The following is a 22020-nucleotide window of genomic DNA, read 5'->3' on the forward strand; positions in this document are numbered from 1 at the left end:
ATCTCAGTTATCTCAGTAAATGACTTAATTTGCATTACCTGATTCCTTTACTAGCTTGGTTTCTAATTCTAACTTCATTCTGTACTTATGGCACTAAATATTGGAAATATAGGCATCTTGTGGTGTGATCTTAAGAACTAGTTTTTGAGGGAAATACAAATCTTAGTTGTAGTTTTTACAATGTAATTATTGTCAGATTTCATGGCACAAAAAAGTTGGTCCTGTCATGTCTGAAACAATCATCTATCACAGGCTATTATGAACCACTGCATGGTCATCAGTGTCAAAGAGTCCATAATCTCATCAAAGGTAGCTATTTCAGAAGATATAAAGAACAATTGAGATAGAAATATAACTTATAATAGTTATATTTTTAACCTCAAGCTTTCAAAGTTAAAAAGAAAACTAAAATTTATAGAATGTTTCTTGTTTTTTCTCCTAAATTTCAGGAAATTAAAATGTATTATATTTGAGAGTAAGTAAAGGAAAACAGAGTAAGAAGGAAAAAAAAAGACAGGACATTTTAAGAAATATAATATTAGTCAACTGTACAGGTCTGGTGTTTACAGATGGAAAATGTTATGAAGAGCAATAAAATGCAACTATCAAATCCCACCTTCTTTAAGTCCCTTCCATTTAGTTTACATGTGTTTAGATCTGTCTTAATCTCTGGCTCAGCTCTGGTGTGATTAGCTGGTCTATTAGCTGGTCTATTAGCATGAAACCAAAGGACATGTTGCATAACATGTTCCAACAATCATCTCATTAAAAGGTTGAATTAAATTTCAATGTCTAAAACTGATCTTAGGTATAGTTGCATAAGATCTTGGTTAACTGCTGTTGGGGTGGCCAGGGAATTCTTCTGGTAGCAAAATATGGAGTCTGCAGGTGGGGGCATGTCCCCTGTTGCATCAACCAAGGTCTAATGCACTAAGGAGCAAAACGATTCAAGTCAGAGTTTCAAATTTAGCCTAGCAAAGGCAGCTTCCACTCTATACATCAGTCACCAACCAACATGCCTTCTCTTCTGGTGGTTCTGAAAGCCAAGCCACCTGCCACAAATATGGTTTGCTAAGCCATACATGGCAATGGCAGAGTATTTTTAAGCCAGTCTATTTGGCTCAAATTTGGTCTCACCTATTTTAAAAAATGACTAGTAGTTCTTCCTTACAAGAATACTGGAGAAGCTTGCTATGTTCACTCTTTGGTTGATTTTATTTATATTTTTTCCACTTATAATTAACTAAACAAATAACAACTAGGCATATGAAAATTACCAATTCCTTGATGGGGCTCTAAAGCAGCCCCATGGATCAACAGTCTCTTCAGATTGTTTTCTGCAGGGAAACAATAATCCTGAACTGTGAAGTATTTATTATGTTTTGGTAAGTATTAACTCTAAAACTAGGTGTTTTTGATGTCTGAATAAAGGAGAGGCAAATCAGACAACAGGATTAAAAGTGTAGGGACTATATTTGAGGTCTAATAACTAACCTTGAAGAGTAAACTGAATTATATATTTCCTTTTCACTGGGCAATGGCAAGTAAGTTTTGACAAATATTCTTATTGTAAAATATTCACACATTAAAATTTCAAAATGGAAAAATTGGGTGGCTAAGTGTCATTTTGAAGACTTTATGGGATTAACAATTTTTTCAAACCTCTTCAGATCAAAGCAGACAACACACATAATTTTGTATCAGGTACCACATATTTTATCTTTGAAACATGGTTGGAAAAATCAGGCAATTGTTCTCTTCCCCGAGAAAAACACTTGTCTAAGATTATCTTTTCTCTTGTTGAATCACATTTTCCCCCAGAGGATTTGGGTCATACATTGTAATCAGTACCAGTTACACAGCAGCATCACCAGGAGTTAATCCATATAGATAGCAAGAACACAAAAGATATGTTGGCCTCACATTTTTCTAACATTAATCCAAGTCTCAGAACCTTCAGACATAAACACAAGAGGTTAGATTACTAAGACAAGCCAGCTTTAAAATGAGAGGGGCCATTATTACATATGGACAAGAGACACTGTAGAATTTATAGCCAGGAAGGATTAAAGCATGACTTCTGCTATGAGTCCTGTCACTCAATTGCTTTATTAATTAATGTTTCTCCTAGTTCTGTTCAAGGGAACTGTACACTGTATACCATTTAAATCTCCAGGTTGTACTCCTGACAACAGTAGTACAGCCATGACTGCACACAATGAGAGATGTAAACGTTTCTGTATGGCACTCAGAGAATGAAGAGCAGTGATGGCCGGTGGGGCTGTGAAATGACACTGGATGCTAATACACCTTGTAAGCAAGGCAGTAAGCTTGCTTAGCTGACTAATGCTAAAATATTAACAGGACAGCTTAAATGTTTACCTGAGAGTGTAATTTGTGAGCACAAGGTAAAACAGAGAGGTTTTCTGGAGACAAATTTTCATGACAGATTACACAGGGCTCCTCTTCTTCCTCTTCATTATCCTAGCCAAAAATAGATATGATAAAATTTAGGCTCTGTTTTCCCCTCTCAGATCTAAATGTGTTTATAGTGAACAAGATCTGTCTCACCAAGTCCTTGTCTCCTTCCCATGTGGTAGAACCTTGCGGTGACTTGGGGGTCTGGGGAGCACTAGGCTGCGATGAAGTGTGGCTGGGTGATGTACTATTATCATCTGGCACAGATTTTCTTTCACTCTAAAAATAATGTTTATTTTTAAAAATTATCTTAAAACAGTATCAACTGACAGATTGAATAAAATAGATTGTAGCAAAAATTACCAAAAGGATAAACAATATTCATGATAAATCTTGAAATAAAGTGTTGGTAACATTTGTTAGAGTTACATAAAGCATTAAATAAAATAAATCTTTGCAAAAAAATAAAAAAAAGAAACTTACATTCAGAATTGTTCAAAGCAGTCTTTAGAAAATTCAAAGGGGATCAGTTTTATTCTACTCTGATCTAAAACAATCCCATGTCATTGAATATGTAGGATTATTTACTGTTAATGAATAATGTCCTATGATTAAGTTATTGATTCTTGACTCTCTAAACATGTTATGGCACTATTACAGAAAAAAGAAAAGAAAATTTAAGTTAGTTGCTGTTATTGGCTTGTTTGGTTTACCTCAGATTTCTTGGGCTCAATCATTTGAGCAATCTTATAAACAATTTCATCAAATGTAAGTCGAGATACGGACTTCCCATGAGAATCCTTGAGCTGTTGTAAGAAATCTGTAAGCTCCTTCCTGGAAGAGAGGAAGAATAAAAAAGGCTGGTGTTCCCTGCTGCTCTGAGGATGTGCCCTCAAAGGTGAGATTGAAAATCTTGCTCATGCGACAGTCAGCAGAGAGACTCAACTCAGTAGTTTTGAATCTAAAAACTGTTACCTGCATATATTTGAAACCATAATAAAAACTACTAATTGTGTCTAAAAGCTATATTTAATGTGTTTACCAGTGAAAGTTAACTATGTTTATGAAAGTACTATGTGAAAACTGAGTTGATTCATTTACATATTGAGAACTTTATATCTCAAATTTCATTCAGGACTAAAGAATTCCTTTTTAGTAACTATTTTAAAAATAACTATTTAATACGAACTTTTGCTAGTATTTTCTGTTTTTTAGTAATTAAATGTTTTACCTTCATAAAACTCAGAGAAAAAATAAAGATTAAATAAAAAAGTAAAGAAAACAAAAGATACATTCATTGCATGATAAAATAATTAACTTCTAATTATTTTAATCAGTATTTGTCTTTTTAATCCTCCACTGCCACCTATAATTATAATAGGAAGATTTTTCTTTCTTTGGGTTTATGATTTATTCATTTTATAATTACTTATAACTATATAATTCTATTTTTCTATTTATAATTATGAAACTTATTAAAACTATACCCTAATTAGATAACAGGATATGATACTTTCAAATAAAAATACAAAATAAAATTAGACTTATTTCCACACATACAAGAGCAGAGATTTTAGAATTAACTTTTCTTCTGCTAAAGTCAGTCAATGAAAGCCAGAAAAATCGTGATTTCTTATACTGAACTGTGTCCATTCACAAATAAATCATAGGAATCTCAATAAAGTAAACAAAAATAAATTGAAACCTGATGACATTGGGCTCAGCATACAATTAATTGAAAATTTTACTTTGATGACTTTTTGTTACAGCAATTATTATAGCTGGAGGCATTCAAATTGGGTAAGTTTATAGCTACTACTTCCAGCAAATGAGCAAACATAAATTTAAGCACTTATCTTCTCATTCCTTAAGACTATTAAAAAATAAAGTTTACCTAGCATTTCTGTTGTTGAGCATTATGCTTTCTTAGTCAATTTTATTTTACTAAGACCATGGTAAAAAAAATAGTTTTACTTATGGGTGTATGTTAAATGTTTTATTTCTACAATTAAGGCTATGAAAACTGTAAAAAAAAAACCCAAAAGCCCAGTGTAACCACTAAGGAAAAGTGGAAGTACCTTGTTTGCTGTGGAAATGCCATTCTCAGTCTGTCTGTAATCCTCTCCCAGTTTATCATAAGAGGTTCACTGCACAGGCTTGCACTGGGTGACACAGTATCAGCTATAGGTGTTGGCATAGCCCAGGTTATACCAGGCATCTGTAAAGGGCGGAGATATAACCATCAGCTTCAGTTAGTAGGTAACACCACATGCCAACATAATACTTTGATGACTCAGAAGAAAAGCAGAATGAAGAGTCATATTGATATCAACATTCTCTACTTAGAGCTTTTTTTTCCTCAACAAATACAGTATTTCTAACTTGTTGTTACCTATTTTAAAATCAGGCTGTTTGCCCTGTAATTACCAACAAATATAGAAACAGAGTGTGTTGTTGAATTTTTAAGAAATAATAGTGGAAAACTGAAAACATAAAATATGCCAACATGGGATTAAATAAAAAAAATTATAGCAAATGAATCAAGTTTTTACAAATGGATGTATATGTCTGGGTATAAGAGATACCCATGAAATATATTTAGGCTTTTTGAAAATTAGTTTATAGCATAAAATTTATGGTATGCCTCCTTTAATATTAAAATGCTTAATAACTGCATGCATATGAACACACTAAAGCATTTGTAAGTTATATAATAATCTAAAATGGTTATTTTTACTAGGGATTCAGCAAGATAATTTTACTTTCAACGATTTATATTTCTCTATGATCTATATTTTTCCAACTATTAAATATAATTTTATTACTAGAAAAATAACAAAGATAAAATTTTAAGTTCTACATAAAGATGATAATAGTAATAGAAGTGGTTTTGCTAAAAGGCTCAAAAATATCACAGACAACGACAGTGTGTAAAGTACAATATATCAAATTGACCAATGACACCAACACCATTTTTTGTGTTTATTTTATGAAAGTCCTTAGAAACATTACGTGAATTAATATCATCAAGGAAATTTTTAGAGCACTAATTGGGTTACTAAAGCAATCAAACCATAACAACATTTATTGAAACCTCTATGGGTCACAATGAAAAGTAAGCAACAACTAGCAGTAGTTGGCATCTAACATGATCTGCCTCAGTCCCTAGCTTCCACCAGGAACCTGAAGATAATCTTATTAGGAGGCTAAGAGATTTCAATGTTTTCAATAGAACTCTACTCTGGTCATTACAGAATAACAGCAAGCAAACTGCGTAAGCACGACAGTTAACATAGTGACAAAATGTGTGGTACTTTATACACATGAAGATAGAAGTAGACAGTTGGCATAGACATAAATGAATCCATCTAACTACATATTTCAAAAATATTGAGAGCAAGATACAAGAACTATATACTACTATATATATTCATATGTGGAAATACAAAAGACATACATAAACACACACACACACACACACACACACACACACACACAAGTGCCTGACTTCCTTTATGAGAAAGTCAGGAATAGAAAATTTTTTCACTAATTATATCTGACATTATTCTTTCTGGAATTTGCTGCTGTTGTTGTTCTTTTTGTTTTCCTTAAAGTTTAGTCAAGACAACAAAAAATAATTCTAGCCATTCTAAATGTCTTTATTCTCTTTTCTGGTTTGTATAAAACTTATCTGTCTAGCTACAATTAGGAAGATTGAAAACTTTAGAGTTTTTGTTCCAAGCTGATGCTATTCATTTTATTGGTTACAGATAGAGTGGAAACACTCTGGGTGTGTATGTAAGCTTAGGAGCTTCATGGTTCACTGTGATTTGTTCTCTTTGCTTTTCTACATAATAGCTATGTCAAAAATAAAAATGCCAATCTATCTCACAGTTTTATTTGTTACAGAAGTAAAACTGCAATTCCAAGGACTTGATAGTATAAAATACAAATTTTGTATTTCAAAACCAAGGTAATGTTATGTAAAACAGGTATCCATTCATTCATCTTTTAATTATCATCATTACCAGCATTACCAAATTATCCTAACAGAAAAATGAAGACAAAATTTTTTATTCAGGAATCCCATCACATAGTTATAAAGAACTAGTTAATATTATTTCATTAGGAAAGCCACTTACCAGGGGTGGTCTAGGTTGTACAGCTGCAGAGATAACTCCAGGGCAAACTGCAGGCATTTGAGGAACAGTAAGTATGGGTCTAAAGAAAGATTCCTTTACAAGGGGTCTTCCTAAGAACTGCTGTATCTAACATATAAAAAGAAAAAATAAAATAAAATAAAACTCTGCACATATATACAATTTTGCTTGTTTTTTTTTTGGTATGGACAATGCTTTAAAGTCAAAACAATGTAGGGGTAAAACACTAATTTGAAATTCAGATACAAAGTATATTGGAAGCAATGTGTATATCAGAATCCTATTTAAATCTGAGAATTTGAAAAAAACAAAGGAAAAAGAATAGAAAGAATAATAATAAAAAGGATAGAGAATTAAGAGTTTATCATGACCTTCTCTGTACCTGGTTGGATAACTTTGGATGACAAATTCTTAGACTATAAAATAGGAGGCTTAGATGAAGTGATCTTTAAGATTCACCCGCAGAAGCTACGTAACAAGATGAACCCTAAGAGAAACATATAAAGATCCCCCTGGGAATGGGAAATAGACAAGATCTCCTGACAAAACTGGGAGCATGGGGGTGGGGAGAGAAGAGTAGGTGAAAGGGGAGGAGCAGCAGAGAAGGGTTAGGGGAGAAAACTTGAGGGAACAGAATAGACACGATGGGGGAAGGACACAGACGGAGAGAAAGAAAAGAGATATTTTGATTGAGGGAGCCATTATGGGGCTAGCAAGAAATCTGGCACTAGAGAAATTCCCAGGAATCCACAAAGATGACTCCAGCTAAGACCCTAAGCAATAGAGAGGGTACCCGAACTGGCCTTGCCCTATAGACATATTGATAACTATCTTAAATGTCTCCACAGAACCTCCATCCAGCAACTGATGGAAACAGGCCCACAGCAGAGCACTTGGCTGAGCTTCCAAAGTCCAGCTGAAAAGTGGGAGGGGTGAGAACATGAGTAAAGACCATGATGGGGACACCCACTGAAACAGTTTACCTGAGCTAATGGGAGCTCAACCACTCCGGCTAGACAGGGAAGGAACCAGCATAGGACAAAGCTAGACATGCTGAATGTGGGTGACAGTTGAATGGCTGGGGCAGGCTGCAGGGCCACTGGTAGTGGCACCAGGATTTATCCCTGATGTTTGGACTGACTTTTTGGAACCAATTCTGTCTGGATGGATACCTTGCTCAGCCTGGATATAGTGGGGGGAGGGCCTTGAACCTTCCCCCAAAGCAATGTGCCTTACCCTCTCCTGAAGAGTTCATGGTGGGTAGGGTGGAGTGAAAGGTGGAGGGAATGGGAGAAAAGGAAGGAGTGCGAACTGGGATTGGTATGTAAAATGAAAAAAGATAGTTTTCTTTTTTAAAAAAAAATAAAGTGGGAAAAAAAGATCCACACTCGGATCTAATAATATAAGAAGCTCAAAGGTATAATATGAATGTACAAAGATATAATACCTTTAAATCTCAAAGGTCTCAGTGAATGCTATACATGTTGAGAAATAATACTCAATAATTTCATTTAAAAACCCTCAAAATTACCCACAGAAAATATATTTGTAAGGGAGGTGCCATTTGATGGAAACAGGACTTTAGCGTTAAAGACAATAGAAGAATAAGTAGGGCTCATAACAACGGATACTCTATCACAGAGTTCCCTTAGGGTGTGCTTGTATTTCCAAAGGGATCTTGGCAATTGTTAGTTGGAGAGAAACTTTGGTTTGTTTGTTTGAGTATAGAAGGAGACAGGTTTAGGGAACTTTTGCAGTGTGCTAGGTCTAACATGATCATAAATTGGAAACACAATAATAATTTGCTAAAGTAGGAAAAGAATATTAACAGTGCTCTAAGTTATGATCTTAAACAAAGAGAAAAGTTAACGGTGAACTTTATACTGGACAGACAGGTTGACACTTGATTCTTAATCACTAGGGAACAGACACTGTATGTCTTATAGGTAAAAAAAGGTATTTTGAAACAATTAAAATTAAAATTCTAACTAGATACTAAATATTAATGTAATCAATAATTTATAGTTTTATTATTTAAGATAATGATGTTTTGATTATACCTAGTAAGACTTCCTTATCTTTTATTATATATATCAAAGTAGAAATGGATGAAATTATATGATTCCCAGAGTTTGCTTTATAGTAGTCCAGGGAGAAGGAGATGATATAAAACAAGACTGTCAACTGTTAATAATGTTGAAGCTGGATTTCAATTTTCCTTAATTTTTACATATATTTATTATGTAAAATCAAGTTACACATGAATATAACATATATATGTAACTATATAGAAATTATAAATAACTTTCAAGTTTTTGTTAAGTTTTAAAATGATGAGTAAGTGGTGGGTACTGAGTCTGTATTGAGGTCAGTTTGAGAACCTCTACTGCCAATTCGACAATAATTCTCTGAGAATAATTATGGACTTTCCCCTTCTTCTGCTTCCTAGCACATCATGAAGTTAACTGCTCTTCCATGCCACAATCTTCTTGCCAACTAGATCCCTCTGACACTGGCCCAAAAGATGTTCTTCTTCCCTTGTTGCTTTGTTAGATACTTCATCATAGTGACTATAAACCAAAAACAGAACACTAGAATTCAGTAGTAGGGTCTCACTAATGACTAAATCTGATCATATGGTTTATTGGATTTTGTAACTGGTTGTGGAAAGAATTGGTAAATATTTGACAAGAAAAACTCTAGAATGCTGTAAGCAGAGCTTAATGGGTCATTTTAGTGAGCATTCAGAAGACCAGAATGCTTATAATAATGTGAACAGCAATGGAGCACAATAATGAAGTTTAGATGGAAACAGGGCTCTACTGAGAATTGGACAACAGACTACGTGTGTTACATTCTAGCTAATAAGTGGTCCTTACCATACTCAATAGTGAGTAGTAATAAAGTTTGCAGAGCATGAATGCCAGTACCAAAAGTCACCTGACCCTAAGTATTTTACCTTTCTTTACTTTATATATCCAGACTTATATTCAAAATAAAAAAGTATCAACAAATAATAACTTAAAAGTTCATGGAAACTATTTCTCAGATTAATGTACTCTATTCTCTAAAGTACACAGATCAGTACTTCCAGTTAAACCTAATGGCTCTTAATAGGTGGAGTAGTGGTGAAAGGAAAAACTGCCCTTACTGTCAAAAACACAGATTAGAAAAGTTAAAGAAAGTATAAGGTACAAGGAGAGTGGACTGACCCTCTAGTAAGCTTTCTAGGTAATGTTTTAGCTATATAGTACAAACATAAGAGAAATGAGAATTCTGAACACTCATGAGCTATCTCTCACAATGTATGTAAGTCCTAGAGGATGAAAACAGCACTTTTAGACTTCATATGCCTGATTAAATGCCAGACTGAACTGGTCTCAGTCAAACTGTATCAGCATGGATTGGCCAACAGTAGCAACTGGTATTTAAAACATGAACTTAATTCCATTTGCGTACCCACCAAACATACGGTATATTCTGTATTTTACACCTTATCACTTATCAAATTGAAGACAGTAACTTTCCAAAATGCCAGGAATCTTACCAGTATCTCAGGACTTGGTGGTGGTGGGGGAAGTTGGACTGGAGGCAAGGTACTCAAGGCAAACCCTTGTTTCACCTTATTGATTTGTTCATTGTACTGTGTCTGAGAGAGAAAAACACATTTTAGGCCACCACCGACTTTATAGAAACAGCATATAGCAGTGTTTGATTTGAATAATCCAACATAAACTAGTAGTTCTCAACCCACTAACAGAAAAATATAACAATTTCTGACAGAAAAATAATTCTATAGGCTTCTATGCCCACATTTAAATAGCGGTGTTTCAGTGGTTTATTGATAAAATACAGTGACATGATTCAGTTGCTTATTGTGACTCCTCTGTTTTTCCAATGTTTCCAGTTTCCAATAGAAACCACTGATTCAAAGAGAGTATAGAATCAAAAGACTTTAATACCTATAAGAAACACAAGGGCTAATAAGAAAATAAACACATTTTAACAAAGAACAGAATATATTGTCAATGTTCATTTTTTAAAGTAAAAGGAAAATGTTATATAATTATATATTCATAATTTTATCTATCCAAAAATACTACAGCTCTTGCTTGTTCCAATTCTATAAATGTTTTGTTCTCTTGGAGTTTGGGAGTAGGAAAGGGGAGGACAGAAAAGAGAGAGGGAGAAAAGAAAGGAGAGGAAGAGAGAGAAGAGGAGTGAGTTTACTTGGAGAAATTTTAATGTTTTCAATATTTTTTGGCATTATTCCCAACAAAGTTTTCTTTGTTTGGTTTAGGAAATAACCCATAAGAACTGGACAAGAAAACCTTTTTTAAATGTAGTGATTTCCATGTAAGAAATAGGCTTCTGAGGATAATATTTTAAATACTCCTAAAAGTACTTCTAAGTACCACTAAAGACAAAGGAACAATGATCCCAGAGAGAAGTGATTAAAACAATCATTTGAAAAGTGGACAAGTCCATAGTGTTTTGAGGCAGCTCTTTGTAACTGACCACCACTGCTTCATTTATAGATGTATGTAGTGTGGATGCCAAAAGAAAAAAAAAAAGTTAACATTACAAATAAAGATCTGAGGACCATGTCTATAAATAGTCACTTAAAATAGCTTTTTCACAGTTTCAATTCAATTAAATCAGTAATTAAGATTTCACATTATAGAACAATTATATAAAATGTTAATACTAAAAACGAATATTGCTCTATTCAACATTTCACTTAATTCTATAGCTGATTGGGATATTTAATTTTGTTTGGAGTGAATCTGGACTTTAATTTTGTTTGGCTTTGAAATTCTGAGAAAGCTAGGTAAGGAAAAACTTTTGAGTTATCTTTTCCTGGAATAAGGGTCTAAAGTCACACATATATCTAATACTAACTATATAAAAACAATTACAAACAAAGAACATAAAGTTTGCTGAGGTTAAAAAATGTTTTAAGGTTTCTTAAATATTTGCTTTTAGGGTTAGACGTTCTTCCTGCATGTAAGTATACTTCAGCACTCACCCTGAGGTACGCAATCTTGTTTCTAACATCTGCCACAATGGCATTCCAGCTATCCACGGCAGCCTTTAACTGAAGGGATTCTAGATTGCTAATATAGAAAAGGAGACACAGTGAAGCTTTCTTTATAAATAACATTTAGGTTTCCAAAAATTTCAAAAGTGTTCTCTAGTATTTATGTCAATAATACAAAAGAAAATTATTCAATACTAGCTATTACCTCAAAGGTTAAAGAAACAAGGAAAGGCTTGTTATTAAACAGAGAAACCGGCAATATAAACACCTGTTCTAAGGGAAGATAATAACACAAGCTTCCAGAATACCATTTTTCTTTCCTATCTTGCTGATACCCAATGTATCTCCAATGTACCAGGAAAGCAGGGAATTCCAAACAGGAAAGCTATCTTAGTAGATAAGGCAGTTGCAATCTTGAGAAGGAGTCCCATCTTGGAGAAAGGTTTTGGATCATCTTCATGCTAACCCTGCTATCACAGAGCCAGAATTGATCCATCTAGCTCTAACGTAAACTAGAAAATTAAAGTGTTTCTGAGATGACAATTATAAAAACAATCACACACAGAGATACAAACAAAACCAATAAGCACTTTCCTGTGAGGAAGAATGATATCACTGCCCCGATGAAGTGCAAAATATGTATACGCGTATAGCAACTGTTTATTGGTATATGTCCTATAAATAGTTAAGGAAGGAAAAACTCAGAAAGCTTTAGTGCATATAGTTTCTAGAAGAAATTTCTTGTGGATATCCAAAAGGGCTATCTATAGCAGCATCACCTCATCTATATCATGAGCCCAACAATATACAAAAGCAAAACAAGTCAATACTAAGCTCAGACAAAAAAAAGAGCTTCACAAGACTCTAATTTGTACAATGTTCTTTCTCCTTCTGGCAAGCCAAGACCGATCACTCACAATCATACATACCTTCTCAGCTTTTCTACACATCAGTATTAAAAAATAATGGTAATTTAAAAAATGATTTTTATAAAATAATGTTTTGATCTCTGAGATAATTAACTCATTAAATTTTAAAGGTATACCCTGTAGGATTATAAATTTAAGTAAAATTTCATGAGGTTCATTTTAATATCTGAAAATTCATACAGCAAAGTAGTAATTATCATTTATCATGTAACATTAGGTGTTATTACCAATTTTTCATAAACATATTACAAAAGCACTTTAAAAAAATCAAGCATTAGTAGAAAACAATTATAAAACAGTTTTCCAATTAGAATCTGTCTTGTACACATCTGGTCTGCATGCATGCCACCCACTTGGGAGGAAGCTGCCGCTGAATTCAGTACTTCTCAGTAATTCAGGAAATGAAGCACAATGCATCAAGAATAAGGAAACAAACCCAAGAGCTTGGAATTACTTCAATGGCTGAACACATAAGTAAAATCCATCAACTCTGGAGACATCTGTCCCTCTCTGAGGTCATAGTGAATTAAGAAGAGAAAGTTACCTTGCTGCCATATGGGTCACCCTGGCGAGTTGATTGAGGCACTCCTTTTCCGTCTGCTCGAGGTGCAGTAAACCAAAATCTCTACGACACTGTAAGAAATATACCTACAGATTTTTGAAAGAGAAAGAAACTGAAGTAAGCATCTTCTTAGTCATCTTAAGAAAACCAAAATTATTTTTCAGTCTCTCCCAGAAATACTGCAGTGTCCTGACAAGAAACATCATAAATGTTTTCTGATCATGGCAACTCTGCAATTGAAGTTATTTTATTCAATAGTTACTGGCTCAGTAAGAACCTAAGAATACTACTTTTCAAATTTTTTCCATATACTGGACTAGTCTTGAAAACTTTAAAAGTGGTGCTTTGGTCCCAGAAATATTAACTTAATTGATAATAGGGATAGCAAAGACATTAGGATTTTTAAAATTCTCACTAAGTTAATTCTAATAGGTAGCAAAGTTAGAGAATACTCCAAAAAATTCTGCTGTTTATATGTTCATGATACAGGGCTACAGAAGTACAGAAATAATCAGACTACAGAAAAGGCACTGTCCCAATGGTCCTTACAAAGCTTCTGGTCCAATATCTGTCCCACAGCAGGAAGACTTTCAACATCATTAATGTGCAATTATTTAGTCTAAAGTTGCAAATCACTCCATAATTAACAAAGTGAATACTCTTAGACAGCATGTTAGAAAGTGTTTCCTAAGATTAGTAATACAAGCACACAGACACTTTTAACTAAAGCTCTGAAGAACAAAGAGGAAAAAAGCCAAATGGTAAGGCCTTTTTTTCCTTTGTGAGGGTAAGGCTGCAGGACTGTGTCCATGGTGTGCTTGGATTATCATTCCTTGGTTGTTCTCGCAAGAACACTACCAGGGAACAGAGCCTACCAATGACAAGTGGCAGGGTTTGTAATGCTTTCTGATGTCAGCAAGCTCTTCAAATAATATGAATCTTACTATAGAGCAAGTTTCATTAGCTATAAATAAAAATTACATGTACTCTTATTTCTTCTGAGACCCTAGCTGTGTTATTATAAGCTAACTTTAACAGTATTAGGTGACTTTCAAGGATTATGGAAAATAAACTGGCTTTTGACATTGGTGCTTATTATGATATTTATGTATTTTTGGAAGATTTGTATGGGACATAGCAGAGAAAATGGTATTATAGCAATGGTGAAATGTTATTCTTACACGTATGACTTACTGACTGACCTAGCTTCATGAGAATTAGTCTCTAACTGTAAGTATTTGATTTCTTGGACTCAGTGAAGGAAAAGACATAAAATTAGAAATATTCAAGTACTCACATGCCAGTGAGACAAAAGGGTATGAGGAGTTTAAAGCTGTATTTTTCTGAATGAAAAACAGGTATTTTATCTCTGTTTATTCAATCTAATTTTTTTCAACCTTTAATTATACTAAAGAAATCCTATCCTCCCTCTTTCATTCCCATTTTCCTTTTACCTCAGCTGTTAACGCTCTATTAGTTTCTGCATTCAGTTTGTTTAAATATGCTTTAACTGTGCTTTCCAGATTATGTTTCTCCATTTCCCACTGAGATCTGAAATGAATGATTATTAAAAATTAGCAACATTACAATGACAATACTTTCCATTATATTCAGAAGGAAGATTATAAAACTATCACAAGAAGGGAATGTTTTCTTAGAAAAGTATACAAAGCATAGAAATACAAGAGAAGACATTGTTTAAAACTTATATTCTTTACAACCAAAAGTAAAGAAGTTTTAAGGTCCTTAGTACAGAGGCAATGACTAAATTCTAAATCTATAATCTTAAAATGAATCTTACCAGCTCCCTCCCCCTCCCTCCAGGTCCAGGAAGGCTAGCATCCAAACAGACTGGATCCCCAAAATCCAGCATATGCAGAGGAAACAGGTCCCAGTGTCATAGTCAATGGCTTTTCAGAAAGACCCCGGCCAGCACAGGGCAGGAAACCCTGACTGCCCTGGGGGACGGAGGGGAAGGAGGGGGGGAGTGGGGGGAGTGGGAGGGTGTTGGGAGGGGGGGCGGAATTGGAAACTTTTATAATTTAATAAAATTTACTATAAAAAAAAAATAAAAAAAAAAAAAAATGAATCTTACCTCCATAACCTATTAAATATAAAACCTTAGACAAAGACAATGGATTGAACTTCTGAATTCTCCTTGATACACAATTCATTAGTTGAAATCTTCAAACCTGTTGTGTAAGTTTCCTCCAAGATTTAAACATTCCATCTTGCAGAAAAACCACTTAAACAATGAGGTATAAACAATTTGAAACAGCTTCAGGAAGTCCCTGAAACTGACCAGATTAACTAGGCCCCTCCTTACCAAAGTAAGTAATAAAAGCAAAGAGTCCCTCTCAGAAGAGCACAGCCAAGTTGCAAAATGACTCTGAAACCAACCAGCTACCTGGAAAAGGTTTAGACCTACTGAGACACCTGGAAAGGACACTAACCAACCAATGAGATGGCACAGGCTGTGCAGTGTGATCCAGGTTTCCAATTTTCTGACCTGTCACCTATGCAGAGATGGGCCTTTGTGATGCAGCTGTCTTTGAGACATTTCTGCTCCTATACGTAACTCCAAACTCACAATCCTATAAGAAACTCCAATAAAACTCATCTGGTTCATCAAGCTTGACTTTGGTAGTCTCTGTACTTTGTCATGTATTCCCTATCTGGGGTGAGTAGATATGTGTGCTGCATCTTCCCAGGAAAATTTTGTCACACAACAAACCCCAAAGAATTTTTAGAGGAGGCAGTACTTTTTTTCTAATGGGTTGGACACAGAACTTTGGGAAGTGATATGGTTAATAAGGATGGAGCCGTCATGCATGGGAATAATACTTTATTTTAAATTATGCTTTGAGATAGCTCTACATCATACATACTATGATGCTAGAGCAAAATGAGAAGATGAAGAAGACCTGCAAGAAGGCAGCAAGCTCTTATTAGATAAGAAACTGGGTGTCATTTCAACTTGGAGCAATCAGTGTCTGCTGTTAGTAACTACAGTCAATAGTGTGTAATAGTGGAGGAACACGTGGCGCGAGATGCTTAGTTCTCTATATTTAGCTTCTACACATGTGAAAATGGACAAAGTTCTATCACCATAAAAAAATTCCTCTGAGCCGGGCGGTGGTGGCGCACGCCTTTAATCCCAGCACTCGGGAGGCAGAGACAGGCGGATCTTTGTGAGTTCAAGACCAGCCTGGTCTACAAGAGCTAGTTCCAGGACATGCTCCAAAACCACAGAGAAACCCTGTCTCGAATAAAACAAAAACAAAAACAAAAAAATTCCTCTGAATGTAATTCAGAAAATACACACAAACATTCCATGTTTAATATTGCATACTAAATGTTAGCTATTGTTAATAAATTTTATTTAACAGTGCCTGCTCTTGCATCAACAACGGCAGCCATGTAAATCCTTACCCTTGTAATAAGGAGGTCACTTCAATAAAAGTTTACTAGTTAATTTGGTATTTGGATTTCTTACGTTAGAATGAAACTGAATTCCATGGGTTGGATTATAAGAAGAGAACCATACTGGATAGGTGATTACAGACTGTGGAACCTCTGAGGATTCTTTCTCTTTTTTCCTCCATCCCTTTTGAGCTTCCTATGCTGAAATCTCAGAATTACACAGCCTACAAACTAAATTTTGCCTTTAACAAGAAAAACTGAAAGTGTAACTTTATAATAAGGAACATCACAGAAACCATCTTTCAATGTTTTGTTAAGAGAAATGCACTCAGATGCTTAAAAACTTAAAAAAAACTGTTGATAGGGAACATGACAAATATATATCATTAAGGATGGCGTTTACTATGGAGAAAAATATCATAATATATTTAAGCAGATACATTACCTCAGCACACACATTAACTATTATGGCAATAAATATTGTATAAAATTGCCTAAAATAAAAAGTACATTTCATCAAAATAAAAAAGTTGTGCTTTAAAGACATCAGACAAATAGAAAAACAACTTACAGAACACATAAAAATACAGCAGATCAAAATTGTGTACAGGGCTGGTGAAAACTTATTGCTAGAGCACTTCCCTAGCATTCAAGAGGCACAGCAAAAATCCTACTTGCACTAAAACATGCAAAGAACTCATAGCTCATCTTACACCTGTCAGAATAGCTAAAATCAAAAGCAGCAATGATAACATATGCTGGAGATGATATGGAGTGAGGGGAACACTCATTCATTGCTGGTGGGAATACAAACTTGTGCAACCACTTTGGAAATCAGTTTGGTGGTTTCTCAGGAAACTGGGAGTCAACCTACCTCAGGATCCAGGAATTCCACTCTTGGGAATATACCCAGAGATGCCCAATCATACTACAAAAGCATTTGTTCAACTATGTTCACAGCAGCATTATTTGTAATAGCCAGAACCTGGAAACAACCTAGATGCCTCTCAATGGAAGAATGGATAAAGAAAGTATGGAATATATACACATTAGAGTAGTACTCAGGGGTAAAAAACAATGACATCTTGAATTTTGCATGGAAATGTATGGAAATAGAAAACACTTTACTGAGTGAAATAACCCAGACCCAAAAATGAATATGGTATGTACTCACTCATTAGTGGATTCTAGCCATAAACAACGGACATTGAGCCTATAGTTCGTGATCCTAGAGAAGCTAAATAAGAAGGTGAACCCAAAGAAAAACATATATTTATCCTCCTGGATATTGAAAGTAGACAAGATTGCCGGGCAAAAGTTGGGAGGACAGGGGTGGGGTGGGGTGGAGGGAAGGGGAAATGGGGAGAGAGAAGGGAGAAGGGGAGGATTGGGGAGAACTTGGGAGAATGGGATGGTTGGGATGGAGGAAGGGTGGATATGGCAGAAGGGAAGAAGATACCTTAATTAAGGGAGAGATTTTAGGGTTGGCAAGAGACTTGGCTCTAGAGGGATTCCCAGGTGTTCAAGGGGATGTCCCCAGCTAGGTCCTTGGGTACCAGAGGAAAGGGCGCTTGAACTGGCCCTATCCTATAGCCACACTCATGAATATCTTGCATATCACCATAGAACCTTCATCTGGCGATGGATAGAGATAGAGACAGAGACCCACATTGGAGTACTGGACTGAGTTCCCAAAGTCCAGATGAAGAACAGGAGGGAGAACATGAGCAAGGAAGTCAGGACCGCGAGGGATCTGCCCACCCTTGGAGACAGTGGGACTGATCTAATGGGAGCTCACCAAGGCCAGCTGGACTGGGACTGAACGAGCATGTGATCAGACCGGACTCTCTGAATGCTGCTGACAATGAGGGCTGACTGAGAAACCAATGATAATGGCACTGGGTTTTGATTCTACTGCATGTACTGACTTTTTGGGAGCCTAGTTTGTTTGGATGTACACCTTCCTAGACCTGGATGAAGCGGGGAGGGCCTTGAACTTCCCACAGGGCAGGGCACTCTTGACTTCTCTTAAGACTGGAGACGGAGGGAGGAGGGGGAGTGGGAGGGAAATGGGAGAAGGTGGAAATTTTTAATAAATAAATAAGTACTTATTTATTTATTGGTTAAAAATAAAAGAAAACAAAAAAGGAGTTTGTAGGCTACTTTGGTTGTGGCTCTTTTGCCACCCCAACGTTAGAATCAATAACATGCTCTTCTTATTACATAAAAAAAAACCTCATAATAGCATTCAGGAGTAAAAAAAATTCCAAATTTTAAAATAGGTCAAAAGTCTGAATAACAGTTTACTTAAGAAGATAAAACTTAGAGGGATTTAAAACCAGTCAGTATGCAAAACCAAAGAAGTTAGGTACAAGAAGCCACATATATAACTGCATTTATATGAGATGATCAGAATACGCAAATCCAAATGACACAAAGTAAATTAGTGTTTATCAGAAACTAAAGGAATACGGAGGGGTAACACTACATTAAAAGAGTACATAGTTTTAGAGATTACAAAAATGTTCTGAAATGAGACAGTAGTGATGGTTATGTACTTCAAAGAATGTATTAAAAATCTAGCGAACCACAGCCAGGTGAATTTTATGCTATATGAATTAGTGAATCTTGGTAAAATTTGCACCTAGCAGTATTAACAGAAGAAATTCCAGTTTCTGGTGTAATTTGCTGTGAGATTGCAACACTGCTGACTGAACTGTTCTCAGTTTTCTTCAGTCAGAGTTACGATAAATATACCTTCCAATTTGTCTACACCTCTTTCTATTTATACCGAATAACCCAATGCAGCTGCTGATACTACTCAATCTCATGTGCAAAAGAGATGTCTGGATAATAAATTATTGGTTACTCCAGCTAAAATGTTGAGTAAAATGCAGTTTCAGAAAGGGAGTGTCAACAAAAGGAAATGCTGTACCTTTTCATGGAAAGTTCATCTTTAAGGCTCTTAATTTCATCATCTTTAGCATAGATTTGGCGCTGTAATCTAAACATATAAAGAAGTAAATCATAAAACATTAGAAGTTACACATTAACACAGAAAAGCTCTAGCTGAGAAATGGACTGAGCATGTCTTATATAAATCACAAATCTTAGCCTTGAAAACAGCAAATTAACTTCTATACCTCGTCTATTTGAAATTCATCTCTCTATCTTCTTATTCTGACTTCTCCAGAAAAGCACATAAGGCCTCTGTAATTCTTACTGTGCAGTCACACTGCCATCTAGTGGCTGCAGAGAGATTAAGACTAAAAGAGGCAAATTTAGAATTTTCACTTTTATTAAAAGTTTGACTTACTTGGACACTTTATTGATTCCAAAAGCCACTTGTTGGTTAAGAGATACAATAATTTTTTCTTTCTTTTTGATCTGCATTTGATTTTCCTGCCACCTGAATGTCACTGTTTTCAGTTGTCTTTTGTAATCCTGTTGAATAAAAAATATTGTTTCCAGCATTCAAGTCATCAAAAAGTTGAAAGGACAAAATCCACATTGAGTTATATTTTAAATGAACTTTATTATAAAAATATTTGCAAATAAATCAAAACATTGCATACCCAAAGTAACCAGATTAAAAGTCTATACAATGTAATGAACTTATTATATATGATTAGCATTGTCATTAGAATGGGAACTATGAAGCTCACATTAAATATTTCATTTTCAGTATCAAATATTTCATGCATTTATCCACAACAAAAAACCTATGGTAAAAGAACAACTTTATGTTATTTTTCATAACTTATCTATTTATGCATATTTAACCTTTCCTCATCCCCTTCTTCAATTTTTTGTATTCTCTTTACATTATGCTGTACCTACACGCACACTTGTTTATATATATATTTATATATAATAATTATATATGTATATATTATTGACTAGGTTATACATATGAGAATGAGTATGCACTTTTTTTCTGAGACTGCGTGATCTCAATTAATATCATACATAGAAGTCCATCCATTTTCCTGTAGATTTTTTAAACTTCATTTTTCTTTAGAGTTAAATTGTATTCATATATGTGTATGTACATACTCTCACACACATATATGCATCAAGTTTTCTTTTTTCGCCTTTTATTGAAAATAATTCTTTTTCTCATAGTATATCCTGATTATGGCTTCCCCACCCTCTACTCCTCCCAGTTCTTCCCCCCATCCCCTCCTTTTCTTGATCTACTCCCTTTCTATAACACATTAGAAAACAGTCTTCTCAGGGGTAATAATAAAATATAATAAAACAAAACCACACCAGAGTTAGACAAAATATGGAATACTTCATGAATTTGTGTGCCATCCTTGCACAAAGGCCATGCTGACATTTTCTATGACATTCCAATTTCAGTATATGTGCTACTGAAGCTACCATCACCCAAATTTTCATTCATCTACTGATAGAGAAGACTGATTTCAGTTCTTTGCTATAGTGAATGAACCTGCAAAAACCATTAAGAAACATGGGGGGTACAAATATCTATGGTAGGGTCTAGACTGCTTTGAGTATATATGGAGGATGGGTCATACCGTAGTTCTACTTTTATCTTTGAGAAAATCGACACATTGATTTCCACAATGGTTGTATTAATTTGCACACCTATCAATAATGAATGAAGGTTCATTTCATTGAGTTTTTAAAACAATGTCATTGAATTTAAACATTTGAAATATTTATTACTTCCCTTAGGTTTAATGACAAAAGTACTCACTTCACACTCATACTGCAATTTATAAAGCTGGTGCTGATGAGCAAGTCTTTCCTTTTCAGTTTCTTTGCAGTCTGTACTTTCCTTTCCAGATGAGCCCTTAAGCAAACAGAACAATCATATTTATTTTCCTATCAAAAAAAAAAAAAACACTAACATTTTCTACTTGCAGGGTTTCTCATGTATATAGTTTCCATCTAACAGTTCCCCAAAACGGTTTACTTCCCGAACAGCACTCATTAAATAATACAACTGTACAATAGCTGTAAGTTCCAGCTACTGCTGAGTGACACTCATGCTTGCTACTGAAGTTTTTGTAATGCTCGTATTTTTATAGAAATCGTATGATGAGGTACTTTTTATTTTCATCTTAAGGTACTAAAAGGATTAAGTAACGTACCTATGTTTGCAGATAGTAAATGGAGGAGCCTGAATTCTAACTCAGGCAATACCAACTGGCTATTCTAAATTACAGCAATGCACCAACTTATTTTAATGTTCAACTTCTCTTCTATATTATAAACAGTATACATTAGGACTTCATTATAGCACAGTTATCACACCTTGCAAGTTGTTCAATAATTTTTAAATAAGTGAATAAACATTTTCTGCAAATATGTGACATTTTCATTCTCATTTAGATTTCTTCTGGATTACTGAGCTAACATTAATGGACCCATATTTAAATTCCAGCGCAATAGCCAAAGTTGTATCAATTTAGTTAATATATATATATATATATATATATATATATATATATAGTC

General features: G+C 34.6%; 1 protein-coding gene and 1 non-coding gene across 4 annotated transcripts in view; both read right to left on the reverse strand.

The window, feature by feature from the left end:
• Nucleotides 1-1693: 1693 nt before the first annotated feature.
• Nucleotides 1694-22020, reverse strand: part of Dzip3 (DAZ interacting zinc finger protein 3) — an 82084-nt gene continuing 61757 nt past the window's right edge. For all 3 annotated transcript variants that reach the window (XM_048454325.3, XM_048454321.3, XM_085685552.2), the window contains 12 exons: nt 21260-21355; nt 19850-19977; nt 19469-19537; nt 14565-14661; nt 13093-13196; nt 11608-11695; nt 10126-10227; nt 6561-6686; nt 4497-4636; nt 3132-3252; nt 2572-2697; nt 1694-2484 (listed from right to left, as the gene is read on the reverse strand). In XM_048454325.3, coding sequence (XP_048310282.1) covers nt 2371-2484; nt 2572-2697; nt 3132-3252; nt 4497-4636; nt 6561-6686; nt 10126-10227; nt 11608-11695; nt 13093-13196; nt 14565-14661; nt 19469-19537; nt 19850-19977; nt 21260-21355 — 1311 coding nt within the window. In that variant the 3' untranslated portion in view covers nt 1694-2370. The remainder of the gene's footprint in view (nt 2485-2571; nt 2698-3131; nt 3253-4496; nt 4637-6560; nt 6687-10125; nt 10228-11607; nt 11696-13092; nt 13197-14564; nt 14662-19468; nt 19538-19849; nt 19978-21259; nt 21356-22020) is intronic.
• On the reverse strand, nt 20816-20925 carry LOC125413244 (U6 spliceosomal RNA). Its single transcript, XR_007235904.3, has one exon. It is a non-coding gene; the product is annotated as a U6 spliceosomal RNA (small nuclear RNA).

This window comes from Myodes glareolus, chromosome 2, assembly GCF_982192425.1.
Source record: "Myodes glareolus chromosome 2, mMyoGla1.1, whole genome shotgun sequence".
In the NCBI taxonomy this organism is placed as follows: Eukaryota; Metazoa; Chordata; class Mammalia; order Rodentia; family Cricetidae; genus Myodes; species Myodes glareolus.